This window comes from Stomoxys calcitrans, chromosome 5 (genome assembly GCF_963082655.1).
Source record: "Stomoxys calcitrans chromosome 5, idStoCalc2.1, whole genome shotgun sequence".
Lineage (NCBI taxonomy): Eukaryota > Metazoa > Arthropoda > Insecta > Diptera > Muscidae > Stomoxys > Stomoxys calcitrans.
Window position 1 is genome coordinate 87,464,700 of NC_081556.1, and position 17,803 is coordinate 87,482,502.

The 17,803-nt window shown below is 39.7% G+C and overlaps 1 protein-coding gene across 10 annotated transcripts in view; it reads left to right on the forward strand.

Moving 5' to 3' along the window:
• The window catches only part of LOC106085440 (protein qui-1), a 470,324-nt gene that overhangs the window by 397,740 nt on the left and 54,781 nt on the right, over positions 1–17,803 (forward strand). For all 10 annotated transcript variants that reach the window (XM_059370582.1, XM_059370587.1, XM_059370589.1 and 7 more), the window contains one exon: positions 15,168–15,350. In XM_059370582.1, coding sequence (XP_059226565.1) covers positions 15,168–15,350 — 183 coding nt within the window. The remainder of the gene's footprint in view (positions 1–15,167; positions 15,351–17,803) is intronic.

Sequence of the window (17,803 nt, forward strand, 5' to 3'; positions counted from 1 at the left end):
GGGGCTGTCGGTTATATGTCTTCAACGATTTAACTTGGTCATGCATCCATCTTTTAAGACGTCTTGACGACACAGCCTGCTGGGATGTTTCGTATGGAGTGTCTAAGAACATGATTCTAATGTGGGTGTATACAGCGTAATGTAGTGTGTAATGTATCGCATAAGGATTATATGAGACGGTGTCGTTACTAATTAGTGCTATACGCAATACCTTCCCTCAACAGTTACGTATGCCACAAACATACAAGTTCTTAATTGGGCTGCAAGAGTTTCATAACTCACAAACATTGCGAGCGAAATAGGCTGGTTGACTGTGGCTGTGTCGATTGCTGGGATTGGCCATGCGTTCATGAGGGATAATTTCTAATAAATGTCTAATTTGTGAAATGTTTCGCCTTTGCCATTAACAACAACAGCAAAACAAAAAAAAAAAAAAAAAACAAAGACAACTTAATTAAATCCCTACAAGAAGGGGGGAAGGACGAACAGAACACGAAAATCTTGGAGTTCTTCCATGAGTTTAATTCTTAAAGTGTTATTTGCACATCTTGGATGCTTTTTTCAATTAAGAAAGGATGACGTTTTTTGGGATTTTTTCAAGGAAAGCAGAGAACCCACTGATTACCTAAAACAAAAGGCTAAAATAAGGCCTTGTTGATTTAATGAATATGATGTGGGAGCTTTCAATGGAGTTAAAAACCTGCCGTTAAGAATAATGTTTCTATATGATGCTGTTTTATGCAGGTGACAGTTGCAAGCGTTGTTTAGTTGTATCACACCAACTGTTGATGAATTCAATTAGCCTCTCCTATATCATTATACCCTACATCACTACTGTGGTACAGGGTATTATAACTTAGTGAATTAGTTTGTAAAAACCAAAAGGATGAGAGATAAACCATTGATAAGTATACCGATTGACTCAGAATCACTTTCTGATTCGATTTAGCTATGTCTGTCTGGCTGTCCGTCCGTCTGTCTGTCCATGTTAATTTGTGTACAAAGTACAGGTCGCAGTTTTCATCCGGTCATCTTCAAATTTGGTACAGACATGTCTTTCGGCCTAGAGGCGAAGCCTATTGAAATTGGAAAAAATCGGTTCCGATCTGGATATAGCTCCCATATATATGTTCGTCCGATTTTCAGTAATAACGCAATAAAATGGTCATTTCTTAACGGATTCTCTCGAAATTTGACAGGAAGGATTTTTTTAAGAATATCAACATTACTGGTGAATTTCATGGAAATCGGTTCAGATTTAGATATAGCTCTCATGTATATATATCGCCCGATTTTTACTCCTAGAGCAACTGCAAGCGCATTTATTGACCAATCTTCCCAAAACTTCGAACAACGCTTTCCTCGACGACTGTCACAGAATCTGGGAAGTTTGATCGAAATCGGTTCAGATTTAGCTATTTTGTTGCCCAAAAAGTAATTGCGGATTTTTCATATAGTCGGCGTTGACAAATTTTTTCACAGCTTGTGACTCTGTAATTGCATTCTTTCTTCTGTCAGTTATCAGCTGTTACTTTTAGCTAGCTTTAGAAAAAAGTGTAAAAAAAGTATATTTGATTAAAGTTCATTCTAAGTTTTACTAAAAATGCATTTACTCTCTTTTAAAAAAATCCGCAATTACTTTTTGGGCAACCCAATATATCTAATTTTGAACCGATTTCGAGCAAACTTCTGAGATAATGTGGTAGTCGTCGAGGAAACCGTTGTGCAACATTTTGGCAAGATTGCTCAGCAAAAATCCGCTTGCAGTAGCTTTTGGAGTGAAAATCAGGCGATATACATATAAAACAGCTATATCTTAATCTGAACCGATTTCTATGAAATTCACCAGTAATATCGAGAGTCAATCACAAGCTGTGAAAAAATTTGTCAACGCCGACTATATGAAAAATCCGCAATTACTTTTGGGCAACCCAATACAATAGCTCCCATATAAATGTTCATCAGATATTGGGTAATTTGCAATAATGTTGTCATTTGTCAACCGTAGTTATTACAATTTGAACATATTTGCTCGCCGAGGTCCATCAAAATTGGTTCAGAGTTGGTTATAGCTCCCACATTGTACTTATAGGGTAGGTGTAGGGTATTATACAGTCGGCACCGCCCGACTTCCTTACTGGTATTCACTTTACATTGTAGCCCCCATATAAAGAGATCTCTCGACTTTATTTTCAAACGGCGCAAATGGGCGCATTGGAGGGTACTGTGAGTATAGTTTTCTCCGATTCGGGTTTCCTTCCAGAGGGCTTACTCAGATTGAACATTTGAAAGCACCGAGAGCTCATTTCACTTTGCAAATATTTGTCTAAGGCTTCATCCAGAATTTTTGTCAGATTTGGCTAAAATTTGGAACATATACTTGAATTATGACTTTCAAGATCCATGCCGAGTATGATCCGAAAAAGAAAAAGGGCATTTTGGAAAGGGCAAGAAATGCAACTCTTGCCCCATACACCTGCAGGAAAGCCATTGGCAAAAGTTGGGGGTTCAGACCGTTCGTCATGCATTGGATATATACTTTAGTTATCAGTCCTATAATGCTATACGGTGTCGTGGTCTGGTGGACGGCGCTTCAAAAGTCCACCTACTGCTCACTACTTAACCGGATCCAAAGGATGGCTTGTTTGGGCATCATAGCCGCACTGAGGACGACACCATCCGATGCACTGAATTTAATGCTACATGTTGTGCCTCTGGACATTGTGGCTACCCAAATTCCAGCGAGCACTGATCACGTGGCGCCAACAGACACTGTGTTATCCTTGATTCAGTATCCAAAGTTCCTAGTGTGGATTACAACCTATCTGAGCCGCTTTTTGATAAAAAGTACTGTACCACTATTCCTGATAGGACCGATTGGAACTACGATATCACAGGTAACAGAAGTTACATAGACTTCTATACGGATGGTTCCAAACTAAACGACCAGGTGGTCTTTGGGGTGTACTCTAAAGATCTAGAACTGGTCATATCGAAAAGGTTGCCCGACCACTGCAGTGTATGTCAAGCGGAGATCCTTGCAATTAAAGAAGTGGTGGAATGGCTAAGATATAATGTCATTACGACGATTGACATATATATCTTCTCAGACAGCCAGGCTGCCATTAAATTCCTGGAGAACGTATTTTTGAATACAAAAACCGCCTTCGAATGTCGCAAATCTCTAAGCGAGATGGCTGAACACTTCACAATTCACCTGTTCTGGCTGCCGGGCCACAGAGATATCCCAGAAAATTGTAAAACGGACGAGCTTCCGTGACTAGGAACTAACCTAAACGTTCCAGGAATACTGGAATCTGTGGGTATGCCTCTAGCAACATGTAAGTTTTCAGGACGAGGCCCGAAGGACAGCGAATAGTAGATGATCACAAAGAGGGAGCTGTGAGCATTCCTAAACTATGTGGCCTAATCTAGACTTGAAGAGGTCTACCGCTATGCTGTTATTGGCTAGAACAGACGTCTCAGTCATTGTATCCGTCATGACAAGTCACTGTGTAATCGGAACACATGCTGACAGACTGAAGGTTGCCAGCAACGACTTTTGCAGAAGCTGTGACGACATCGAAGAAGAAGATACTATAGAACACCTTCTGTGTGTGTGTCCCGCACTAGCAGTCAGAAGGGCTTCCACTTTAGGTTCTCATTGCTTTGAGAACCTGTCCGATTTAGCGGATGTGAACATTCGCAAGTTATTGGGCTTTTTAAGGCGATCTGGATGGTTCAACGGTAGGAACTAGAAGGCATCTTCCTTCTTCTGTTTCTGTGGTATCACAATGGACGAAGCGACGAAAACGTCTAAGTGAGTCTAATGGTAGACTGCCACTAAACAGATACAGACAAGTTTATATGGAATAAACCGATACCCGGATTAAACTCCTTGAGCCCTTAGAAACCTCAATTTGCATTGGATTTAGCTGATATACCCATATACCCATATAGACCGATCCTCGGATTTAATTTCTTAAACCCTTAGAAGCCTTAATTTTCATCTGATTTATTGAAATTTGCAATAAAGTCTTGTTTTATAACTTTTAACGTTCATGCCAAACATGATATCAATCGATCTATGAACAGATATAGCCCTCATATAAACCGATCTCCCGATTTGACTTTTTGAGCCCTTACACGCCATAATTTTTATCCGATTTGATCCTGTGGTATCACAATGGATGAAAATGTCTAAGTGAGTCCAATAGCAGACTGCCTCTTTAACCTAACCTAACCTAACCTGGCTGATATTTTGCATATAGTGTTCTGTTAAGGCTTTCAACAACTGTGCCAAGTACGGCCCGAATCGGTATATAATCTGATATAGCTCCCATATAAACCGATCTCCCGATTTGGCTTCTTGAGCCTTTACAAGCTGCAATTTTTGTACGATTTGGTTGATAATTTGCATACAGAGTTCCGTTATAACTTCCATGCTACCTGTACCTTGATCGCAAGAATGCATGGGTGGACACATTTTAATCCAATCAGGCAGTGATTCCAATCCTATCGGTATACTTAACAATGGGTCTAGCTCTTTTTCTCCTTAACGCTGCAAACAAATGCACAATGTAGGGTACACTGAAAAAATATTTCTCCTAATTTTAAAGATTCGAGCCAAAGATTAATTCTAAAGATGATAAACTTTTCAATTTTTTAAGGAAACATTCCTTTAAGTGAAAAATATTTTCCTCTCCTTTTACTTTTCCTTTATATAAAGGATATTTTTTTTTAATTTGTAGGTTAATAAATCCGTAACTTTGAGTCTTGTTATTAAAGACAACAAGTAAAAGCGTGCTAAGTTCGGCCGGGCCGAATCTTACATACCCTCCACCATGGATCGCATTTGCCGAGTTCTTCTCTCGGCATCTCTTCTTAGGCAAAAAAGGACATTGGAAAAGATTTGCTCTGTCATTATTATATTATTACATGTTGGAGACCTGTGTAAAATGTCAGCCAATTCGAATAAGAATTGCGCCCTTTGGGGGCTCAAGAAGTAAAATAGGGAGATCGATTTATATGGGAGCTGTATCGGACTATAGATCGATTCAGATCATAATAAGCACCTATGTTGATGGTCATGAGAGGATCCGTAGTACATAATTTCAGGCAAATCGGATAAGAATTGCGCCCTCTAGAGGCTCAAGAAGTCAAGACCCAAGATCGGTTTATATGGCAGCTATATCAGGTTATTGACCGATTTAAACCATACTTGGCACAGTTGTTGGATATCATAACAAAACACGTCGTGCAAAATTTCATCCTAATGGGATAAGAATTGCGCACTCTAGAGGCTCAAGAAGTCAAGACCCAAGATCGGTTTATATGGCAGCTATATCAGGTTTTAGACCGATTTGAACCATACTTGGCAAAGTTGTTGGATATCATGACAAAACACGTCGTGCAAAATTTCATTCCAATCGGATAAGAACTGCGCACTCTAGAGGCTCAAGAGTCAAGACCCAAGATCGGTTTATATGTCAGCTATATCAAAACATGGACCGATATGGCCCATTTACAATACCAACCGACCTACACTAATAAGAAGTATTTGTGCAAAATTTCAAGCGGCTAGCTTTACTCCTTCGGAAGTTAGCGTGCTTTCGACAGACAGACGGACGGACGGACGGACGGACAGACGGACGGACATGGCTAGATCGACATAAAATGTCGCGACGATCAAGAATATATATACTTTATGGGGTCTCAGACGAATATTTCGAGTAGTTACAAACAGAATGACGATATTAGTATACCCCCCATCTTATGGTGGAGGGTATAAAAACTTAAAATGAAGGTAAAAATATCGTTGAAAATTGGGAAGGTGGCCTTGGGATAAAACAATAGTGAACTGTGATTAAAGACTCAAAATAACCAAACAAATAGGAGCATCATTTAATGTTTAGTTTCTTAAGGTAAAGATGCTAAGTTCAAACAAGTAAGAGCGTGCTAGGTTCGACCATGCCGAATCTTATATACTCCCACCATGGATAGCATTTCTCGAGTTCTTTGCGCCGTATCTCTTTTTAGGCAAACAAAGAATAATGAATAAGAACTGTTATGCTATTGGAGCTTTATCAAGTTATAGTCCGATTCGGACCATAAATGAATTGAATGCTAAGCATTGTAGAAGTCATTGTGTAATATTTCAGATCATTCGGGTAAGAATTGCACCTTGTAGGGGCTCAAGAAGTAAATTCGGGAGATACGTTTATATGGGAGCTGTATCAAGCTATAGGTCGATTCAGACCATAATCAACATACGTGTTGAAGGCCATAGGAGAAGTCATTGTACAAATCTGATGAGAATTGCGTCCTCTAGAGGCTCAAGAAGTCAAGATCCCAGATGGGATTATATGGCAGCTATTTGGTTGCCCAAAAAGTAATTGCGGATTTTTCATATAGTCGGCGTTGACAAATTTTTTCACAGCTTGTGACTCTGTAATTGCATTTTTCCTTCTGTCAGTTATCAGCTGTTACTTTTAGCTTGCTTTAGAAAAAGAGTGTAAAAAAAGTATATTTGATTAAAGTTCATTCTAAGATTTATTAAAAATGCATTTACTTTCTTTTAAATAATCCGCAATTACTTTTTGGGCAACCCAATATATCAGGTTATGTACCGACTTCCGTCATACTTAGCACAGTTATTGGAAGGCATAACAAAACTCCTCATGCAAAATTTCAGCCAAATCGAATCGTAATATTTCAGTCCATTCGAATTTCAATCCATAGAATCGTAATATTTCAGTCCATTTGGATAAGAATTACGCCCTATGGCAGCTCAAGAAGTCAAGATTTATATAGCAGCTATGTCAGGTTATGAACCCATTTGAACCATACTTAGCACAGTGGTTGGAAGTGTTACCAAAACACCACGTGCAAAATGACTGCCAAATCGGATATGAATTGTGCCTCTAAAAGATGAAGAACTCAAGACCCAAGACCGGTTTATATAGCAGCTATATTAGATAATGGTTCGATGTGAACCATACTTAACACAGTGGTTGGAAGTGATACCAAAAACCACGTGCAAAATTAAAGCCAAATCGGATAAGAATTGTGCCCTCTAGAAGATCTAGAAGTCAAGAGCCAAGATCGGTTTATATGGCAGCTATATCGAAACATGGACCGATTTTGCCCATTTAAAATCCTAACCGACCTACACTAATAAGAAGTATTTGTGCAAAATTCCAATCGCCTAGCTTTACTCCTGCGAAAGTTAGCGTGCTTTCGACAGACCGACGGACGGACAGAATTATGAAATTAGTATGGTGGACGGTATAAAAAGAAATTTTCAACAACTAATAATTGGAGAGTCATTTATGAAGTGATTAAAATTTAAAACTGATGGTCATATCTGTTAGTGAATAGGAAATTAAATCTAATGATAGCATTTTTATTTTAAAGTTTCAGTTCTTTGGCTGGTTTTCATTGCTCAAATCCTACGAATAAGGACAAATCTTTAATTTTGGGTCAACTTTTTTTCAGTGTACGAAAACAAAATTAAAGATTTTCTGGCCAATTTCATTTGGAAGCATATTAAGAATTACGCTTAGATTATCTTTTCTACGTATAAGCGAATGCGAATATTTCCAATGTATTGAGTTTAAAGTGCTCTCTGATATCTTAAACGGGTTGAAGTAGAGGCATCCTTTTTTCTCACTTTTCTATGTCATCCCAGTGTAGATGGAAATCTAGCCACGAACATTCCATTAAGAACCATGAACAAATCGAAAATCATTAGAGTTATCAAAGTTTGCATTTCTTTATATAAGTATACCTGAAAATCCGTCTACAACACTAACATAAACAAGGCTTATCTGACAACGCGTCTCAAAGAAATTGTAAACGGATGTCTATAAATATCCTCCTGGTATCTTTATTGCATTTAAACTATTTAAGGGGGGGCAGTCACGTCACCCACGTCCTTTTACCTTTGTGAAACTAATGCCAAACCGCAAATAAATACAAACAAATGCCTTTGAGCGAAAAAGTATAAGAGTAGCAAAATTTTCCTTTTGCATGGGAGAGTGAGGAGAGAGAGTGAGGGAAAACACAATGTGGTCTTCACATAAAAGACATCGCTCCTCTACAATACCTACTCGTATCCCCTTTCAAAGGCATCCTGTCGAGGATGAAGCACACTGGAGCGGTTGCGAATAGTGCGTGCCACAAAGTATACAAATGAGAATATCTGGCAAACACCAGTTAATTCAAATGATGTGAGAGCGTGTCATTAAACCGCCAGCAAAAAATTAAGAACATCAAATGAACGGAAGCCAGTAAAGAGGAGTTAACATGCCATTATGAACTTAACTTTATGATCGTAAAAAATTAGCAAAGAAAATGGAATTGACGATAAGCCAAAGTGGATGTGGTGCAATGTCGCATTAAATAGATACCCTATCGAGACTAATGAAACATTACGCTTTTATGGATATTATTTGTTAAGTAGAGTCATAAATACCCCGGCAATATTGGATTTCTAAATAACAAAAGATAAATTGAACATTATCTGATATCGGATACACGATACACGAAAAGGTGATACTTTTGGTTTGTTTATATCTTGTGTCTGTTCCACGAAGTTACACGTGTCTGTTCCATTTGCTCATTGGGTAAAGCCCAGTCTGCCTACAGTCAGTATTGGGAGGTTGGCGATCATGCGCGAATGTAAACACGGACAGTTAAAATTTATGAAATTTTACTTTAGGCGAATACAAGCAAAAAGGTATTAGGTTCGGCCGGGCCGAATTTTGGATATCCACCACCTCGGGTATATATGTAAAACACGGGTGAAAAATGCATTATTAACCCACTCACAGCAGCTATGGTCCAATTTGGACCAAATTCGGCACGAACATTGAATGGTCCTACAAATACCAGCCACTGTTTAATTCTGGTTCAATATTTGTCTTTTTATACCCTCCACCATAGGATGGGGGTATGCTAATTTCGTCATTCTGTTTTTAATTCCTCGAAATATTCGTCTAAGACTCCATAAAGTTTATATATTCTTTAAGTCGATCTAGCCATGTCCGTCCGTCTGCTGTTGAAAGCACGCTAACTTTCGAAGGAGTTAACCTATCCGCTTGAAATTTTGCACAAATACTTTTTATTAGTGTAGGTCAGTTGGGATTGTAAATGGACCAAATCGGTCCATGTTTTTAAAAAGCTGCCATATATACCGATCTTGGGTCTTGACTTCTTGAACCTCTAGAGGGCGCAATTCTTATCCGATTTGACTGAAATTTTGCACGTGGTGTTTTGGTATCACCTCCAATAACTGTCCTAAGTATGGTTCAAATCGGTCAATGTTTTGATATAGCTGCCATATAAACGATCTTGGGTTTTGACTTCTTCAGCCTCTAGAGGGCGCAATTCCTGTTCGATTTGACTGAAATTTTGCAAGTGGTGTTTTGGTATCATTTGGTATTTGAGCCTCTAGAGGGCGCAATTTTAGTCCAATTTGACTGAAATTTTGTATGAGGTGTTTTGGTGTCACTTCCAACAACTGCCCTAAGTATGGTTCAAAGCGGTCCTTGTTTTGATATAGCTGCCATATAAACCGATCTTGGGTCTTGACTTCTTGAACCTCTAGGTGGCACAATTATTGTCCGATTTGACTGAAATTTTGCATGCGGTGTTTTGGTGTCACTTCCAACAACTGCCCTAAGTATGGTTCAAATCGGTCAATGTTTTGATATAGCTGCCATATAAACCGATCTTGGGTCTTGACTTCTTCAGCCTCTAGAGGGCGCAACTCCTGTTCGATTTGACTGAAATTTTGGACGTAGTGTTTTGGTATCACTTTCAACAACTGTGTTAAGTATGATTCACACCGGTTCATAATCTGGTATAGGTGTCATATAAACCGATCTTGGATATTGACTTCTTGAGCCTCTAGAGGGCCTAATTCCTGTACGATTTGACTCAAATTTTGCACGTGGTGTTTTGGTATCACCCCCAACAACTTCGCTAAGTATGGTTCAAAGCGGTCCATGTTTTGATATAGCTGTCATATAAACCGATCTTGGGTCTTGACTTCTTGAACCTCTAGAGGGCGCAATTCTCGTCCGATTTGACTGATATTTTGCTTGAGGTGTTTTGTTATGACTTCCAGTAACTGTGCTAAGTATGGCGTAAATCGGCACATAACCTGATATAGCTGCCATGTAAACCGATCTGGGGTCTTGAGTTCTGGAGCCTCTAGAGGGCGCAATTGTCATCCGATTTGGAAGAAATTTTGTACAACGGCTTCTCTCATGACCTTCAACATACGTGTCTAATAGGGTCTGAATCGATCAATAGCTTGATACAGCTCCCATATAAACCGATCTCCCGATTTTGCTTCTTGAGCCCCTACAAGGCGCAATTCTTATCCGAATGAACTGAAATATTACACAATAGCATATTCTTATTCAATTTTCTTTGTTTGTCTAAAAAGAGATACTGCACATAGAACTCGACAAATGCGACCCATGGTGGAGGGTATATGAGATTCGGCCCGGCCGAAATTAGCACGCTCTTACTCGTTGTTTGTTTGTCGGTTTGTTTGTTTGTTTCGTATAGACTCAAAAACGGCTGAACCGATTACCTTAAAATTTTCATGGATTGTGTAGGTTGGTCTGGAAGGAAACATAGGCTATATAACTTTTTGATATCGGGAGAGGGCGGACCCTCCCCCTTACCCAAAAATTAAAGTGGGCCGATAGGGACAATATGGGATTCAAATGAAAGGTTATCAAGAGTAGAGTAAGAAGAAAACATAATAAAACAAAGAAAGAAAAAAACATAATAAAAGTTGGTCCAAGTACCTGGGGGGCCGCCCCAGCCCCAAAACCCCTTAAAATAGGTTTCTTCGACGATCATGACAATATGGGACTCAAATGAAAGGTATTCGGGAGTAGATTACGAATATGGTATTAAAATTTGAGTCTAGGTACCCATCGGGATGCCCCAACCCCAAAACTCTCCCAAACAGACATATAGGACGTTCATTTCAATATGGGGCTCAAATGAAAGGTATTTGGGAGTAGATTTCGAATCTGGCATACAAAACCAGATCGAAGTATATGGGGTCACGCCACCCGTAAAAATGCCTTTATATGATACGTGGCTGAACCGATTTTGTTAAAATTTTCATAGATTGTGTACGTTTGTCTGGAAGAAAACAAAGGCTATGTAATTTTAAGATATAATTTTTAATGGAGGCGGACCCTTCCCCTTACCCCAAAAACGCCAGTGAAAGTGGTCCGATGGGCACAATAAGGGTATCAAATGAAAGGTATTGGAGACCAAAAAACGATTATGGCATTAAATTTTGGGTCCAAGTACCCAACGGGCCCCCAATCCCAAAACTCCTCTAAACAGATATATTCGAAGTTCATGTTAATATGGGAGTCAAATGAAAAGTATTAGGCAGTAGATGACATATATGGCATAAAACATTAGGATCAAGTAATGGGATCCTAAACTTTAAATCGAGGGACCAAAACTTTAAATCGAGAGATTGGTCTATATGGCAGCTATATCCAAATCTGGACCGATATGGGCCATCTTCAAGAAGGATTTCTAGGAAATCGGACAATAAATCCGCCTTTCATGGACCCAAGACCTTAAATAAATAAATCGATCTATATGGCAGCCATATCCAAATCTGCACCGATCTGGGCCAAACTGAAGAAAGAAGTTGAGGGTTATCTTTCACTGTCTCAAATTTCAGCAAAATCTGATAATGAATGTGGCTCTTATGGGCCTGAGACCTTAAACGGCAGAGCTGTCTATAAGGGGGGGCTATACAAAGATATAGTCCGATATAGCCCATCTTCGTACTTAACCTGGCTATGGGCAAACAAGTAAAAGCGTGCTAAGTTCGGCCGGGCCGAATTTTGGAAACCCACCACCGATCGGGAGATTGATACAAAACAAATGTAGTTGACGCGGCATAATTTTATTTTACATACCAAACTTCTGTCAAACCAGCAAAAATTAAAGCTCCTAGGAACCGAACAAGGATGATCGAGAGACCGGTTTACATGGGAGCTATATCAGGTAATAGACTGATTTTGACCGTACGTAGCACAGTTATCTGGAGTCATAACAGAACACCACATGCAAAATTTCAACCAAATCGGACAAAAATTGAGGCTTGTAAGGACTCAAGAAGTCAAATTGGTAGATCGGCTTATGTGGGAGCTGCATGAGATTATAGACCGATTTGGACCTTACTTGGAAAAAATTGTTGGAAGTCTTAACAGAACACTACATGCAAAATTTCAGCCAAATCGGACAAAAATTGCGAATTATAAGGGCTCAAGAAGTCAAATCGGGAGATCGGTTAATAAGGGAGCTATATCAGGTTATAGATCGGTTTATATGGGAGCTATATCAGGATATATACCGATATGGACCGCACTTGGCACAGTTGTTGTAAGTCTTAACAAAACACAAAATGCCTCAAATCGGACAAAAATTGCGGCTTGTAAGGGCTCACGAAGTCAAATCGGTAGATCGGTTTATATGGGAGCTATATCAGGTTATATACCTGCATACCCCTCAAACTGGACATATTTGTGGATTATGGCAAAAAGGGGCTCAAATCTGTATCTGTTTCAGGGCCAAGTGTTTCAGGGACGCCTCTGCTCATAATCTCCCCCTAAACCACACATATATACCGACTATAACAATATGTAGCTCCAGCGTTATTTTCGGGAGTGAAGTATGAATCTGATATCCACTTTTGGGGCAAAGAGTTTGGCTACTCCAATTCACCACCAAATCCAAGAGAATGAAGTAGATCTAACATCCAAACTGTAATGGGTGGACCCTCCCCTTACCCTTTTTCAAAACACGCCAGATCTAGGGGACCGCGCCACCTCCAAAGCCACCACCCAAATGGAATATAAACCAATAAAGGTATTTGAGACCAGAGCACGAAGCTGATACATGAGAATCCGCCTCACTCTCAAAAACACCCCCATACCGGACATATTTACCGACCATAGCAATATTCGGCTCCCATGAAAGGTATTTGGGAGAAGAACACCAATATAATATCCACATTGGCGCGAAATAGCTGAAAGGCCATACCAGCACCCCCAAACAGGAGTTATTTCCTGACGTGATCGTATAGGGCTCAGATAAAATTATAGAGTGAAAGAAGGCGCAGCGGAGCGGGACCTGTCCAGCTAGTAGTTCGTAAAAGAAGAGTGGCCAACTTTCCACATAACAATGAGTCCTGTCCGATTCAAGTCTAAACTCAATGATAAGGGACCTCCTTTTTACATGACTTCTATGCATGGCATAGTACCCCACAAATGTCGTCAATATAAGGTGGTTATAACCATCGGATAACAATCGGACTGCGCTCATTGATATGTGAGAAGTTTGGCCCCGTTCCTTAGTGAAATGTCAGTATCTTTTTTTGTCCATAAGCAGGTTAAGTTCGAAGGTGAGCTATATCGGACTATATCTTGATATAGCCCCCATATAGACCGATCCGCCCATTTAGGGTCTTAGGCCCATAAAAGTCACACTTATTAACCGATTTTGCTGAAACTTGGGACAGTGAGTTGTGTTAGGCCCTTCGACATTCTTCTTCCATTTGGCCAAGATCGGTCCAGGTTTGGACATAGCTGCCATATAGATCGATCAGCCGATTTAGGGTCATAGACCCATAAATGCTATATTTATTATCCGATTTCGGTAAAATTTGGGACAGTGAGTTGTGTTAGGCCCTTGGACATCCCACTTCAATTTGGCATAATTCCGTCTTGATTTGGATATAGCTGCCATATAGACCGATCCGCCGATTTAGAGTCTTAGGCCCATAAAAGCCACATTTATTAGCCAATTTTGCTGAATTTTAGGACACTGAGTTGTGTTAGGCCCTTCGATATCCTTTTTTAATTTGGCCCAGATCAGTCCAGATTTGGATATAGCTGCCATATAGACCGATCTCTCGATTTAAGGTTTTGAGCCCATAAAAGGCGCATTTTTTGTCCGATGTCGCCGATATATTGGACAGTAAGTTGTGTAAGGCCCCTTGACATACTTTTACAATATTGCACAGATCGGTCCAGATTTGGATATAGCTGCCATATAGACCGATCTCTCGATTTAAAGTTTTGGGGCCATAAAAGGCGCATTTTTTGTCCGATGTCGCCGAAATATGGGACAGTAAGTTGTGTAAGGCCCCTCGACATACTTTTACAATATTGCACAGATCGGTCCAAATTTGGATATAGCTGCCATATAAACCGATCTCTCGATTTAAAGTTTTGGGCCCATAAAAGGCGTACTTATTGTCCGATTTCGCCGAAATTTGGGACATTGAGTTAAGATAAGCCCTTCGACATTCTTCTTCAATTTGGCTCAGATCGGTCCAGATTTGGATATAGCTGCCACATAGACCGATATCTCGATTTTAAGTCTTCGGCCCGGCCGAACTTAACGCCTTTTTACTTGTTTCTGATGGTCTCGCCGGGATTGGAAAAGTACAGGGCCGATATAACTGTCTAACAGGAAATGCGATGGATTGCAAAAGGCGTCATAAAAACACTGAAAGCTGACTAAAGCTGCCGTGTTAAGAGACGTGAGTTTGGCTGAGGATTTTGTTTAGTTGAAATCTAAAATACCTCATCACCAGATTTACTCCCTTACATAGACTGGTCACAATCCGCTTAAAAGCACAACCCTTTTATGTAAGACATACCTGTGCCAATGCCTCGAGGGAAGACAAGCACCTAATACCATACACTTTTCAATACATTACACCTTTCACTTATCAAAAGGCGGGTATTTACCATGACCTCTGTGAAAGATTACTGAATATTTATCCATTCAATATTCGTGTAATTCATGCCAATATACTGGTAGACATTTTTGAGTTTCCTCTTTGTTAGCGTGCTACACGAAAATATTTTGCCGCAATTTCCAAAAAAACAAAAATACCCCACACTAGGGCATGCTTAAATATGCAAGAACCAGCTGTATTAATGGCTGGCCTCTAAACTTTTTTTTGTCATTGACCATCCTTTTGATAAAAGCCATACTATTATAGATGAGAACAACTTGTTATTGGTACTTATTAAAAAAAGAAGAACTATTTTGTAATATGCCTTTCTCACATTTTCATTTATTTTGTATTTTTTTAGCTGCATAAAATTACCCATCATCGTGCGGCCGTGACTGGTGTAAACGTGGTTACCACTTGTGACGTCCTCGTTTCATCGAGTCATGACAAGACCATCTGTTTGTGGTCATTGGATGATTACACCCTATTGAATAGTATGCAAATGACCAGTCCTGTGCTACGTATTGACATATCATGTGATTCGGTAAGTTTGTTGTCAGCCAATGGTGCCATTATCCTCCCTAGCTTCCTCTGTCCTCCTGGTATCATGCCAGCCAGTAATTATGGTAATTCTCGATTGTATATTTAATCGTAACAAATACTCTTCTCATGCCATGACAAAATTCTAAGGGATACGAATATTTTGGAACAATTTGCAGCACATGCTCAGCACAGTCATTACTGGGCACTGTATCAAAGGACTGTGAATTGAAATATTATACGACAGTACCGTAAATTAATTTGTGGAATATTTTGCCAAAGAAAACTCTAGGAACAATATATATATTTGCAAGATTTGCATATTATTTCATAAAATCTATGTAAGGGTAACTAATTAGGGATTAGGGAACACACAAGTGCATATATGTATTAAGAGCATCTCTTTGATAGTTTCTGCGAAGAATAGCATTTCCAACGAGAATTTAAAACCAAAAAGTTCAATAAATAAAAGCGTGCCAAGTTCAGCCGGGCCGAATCTTATATACCCTCCACCGTGGATCGCATTTGTCGAGTTCTTTTCCCCGGTATCTCTTTTTAGGCAAACATATGATAAAAGAAAAGAATTGATACGATATTGGTGCTACATCAAGTTATGGTCCGATTCGGACCATAATTGAATTGAATGTTGGAGACCATAGTATAAGTCGTTGTGTACAATTTCAGCCAATTCGAATTTGCGCTATTTAGGGGCTCAAGAAGGGAGATCGGTTTATATGGGAGCTGTATCAGGCTATAGACCGATTAAGACCATAAATGACACATATGTTGAAGGTCATGAGAGAAGTCGTAGTACAACATTTCAACCAAATCGGATAAGAATTGCGTCCTCTAAAGGCTCAAGAAGTCAAGACCCCAGATCGGTTTATATGACTGCTATATCAGATTATGGACCGATCTAAACTATACAAAGCACAATTGTTGGAAGTCATAACAAAACACCTCGTGCAAAATATTAGCCAAATCGGATAAGAATTGCGCCCTCTAGTGACCGAGAAGTCAAGATCCCAGATTGGTTTATATGGCAGCTAAAGCAAGTTATGAACCGATTTGAACCTTATTCGGCACAGTTGTTGAAAGACATAATAAAATACTTGATGCAAAATTTCAGCCAAATCGAATAAGAACTGCGCCCTCTAGAAGCTCAAGAAGTCAAGTCCTCAGATCTGTTTATATGACAACTTTATTAGGTTATAGACCGATTTGAACCGTACTTGGCACAGTTGTTGAAAGTCATAGCGAAACACGCCGTGCAAAATTTCGTTCCAATCGGTTAAGAATCGCGCACTCTAGAGGCTCAAGAAGTCAAGACCCAAGATCGGTTTTAATGGCAGCTATATCAGGTTATGGACCGATTTGAACCGTACTTGGCACAGTTGTTGAAAGTCATAGCGAAACAAGCCGTGCAAAATTTCATTCCAATCGGATAAGAATTGCGCCCTCTAGAGGCTCAAGAAGTCAAGAGCCAATATCGGTTTATATAGTAGCTATATCAAAACGTGGACCGATATGCCCCATTTACAATCCCAACCGACCGACACTAATAAGAAGTGTTTGTGCAAAATTTCAAGCGGCTAGCTTAACTCCTTCGAAAGTTAGCGTACTTTCGACAGACTGACGGACGAACGGACATGGCTAGATTGAAATAAAATGTCACGACGATCAAGAATATTATATACTTTATGAAGTCTCAAACGAATATTTCGAGTAGTTACAAACAGAATGACGAAATTAGTATACCCCCATCCTATGGTGGAGGGTATAAAAATCAATTTGTATTTGTTTGTAGGTTTGTTTGTTTGTGTGTTCCTTATAGACTTAGAATCGGCTACTAAATTTTTTGATATCTGAAGGGGGGGCGGACCCTCCCCCTAACCCTAATTTTCAGAAATGCCGGATCTCGGAGATGGGTGGTGCGATTTAAACGCGTGCTCTCATATAGGACCCTAAAAATAAAAATTTGGTGTCCAAATTTCGGATGGGGTACCTAGGGGGGCCACCCCACCCTAAGACCTACCAAACATATGTTTAGACCAATCACAACTATATGGGACTCAAATAAAAGGTATTTAGGATAAGAAAACGTATCTGATATCCTATTGTCGGACCAAGTGTGAGGGGGACTACTCCAACCCCCAACACACCCCCTAAATCGGACATATTTACCGACCATGGCAGTATGGGACTCAAATGAAGGGTATTTAAGATTAAAAACATATCTGATATTGAATTGTCGGACGAAGTGTTTGGGTGACCTACCCACTCCCCAAAACACCCCTAAATCGGCCACATTTACCGATCACGTCAATATGGGAGTCAAATGAAAGGTATTTGCGAATAAAATACTAATCTGATATCCAAATTTGGGATAAAGTTTCTGGGGGTCCACTCCTTCTCCAAAACACCCCCCAAACAGGACTTATTTACTGACCATGGCAA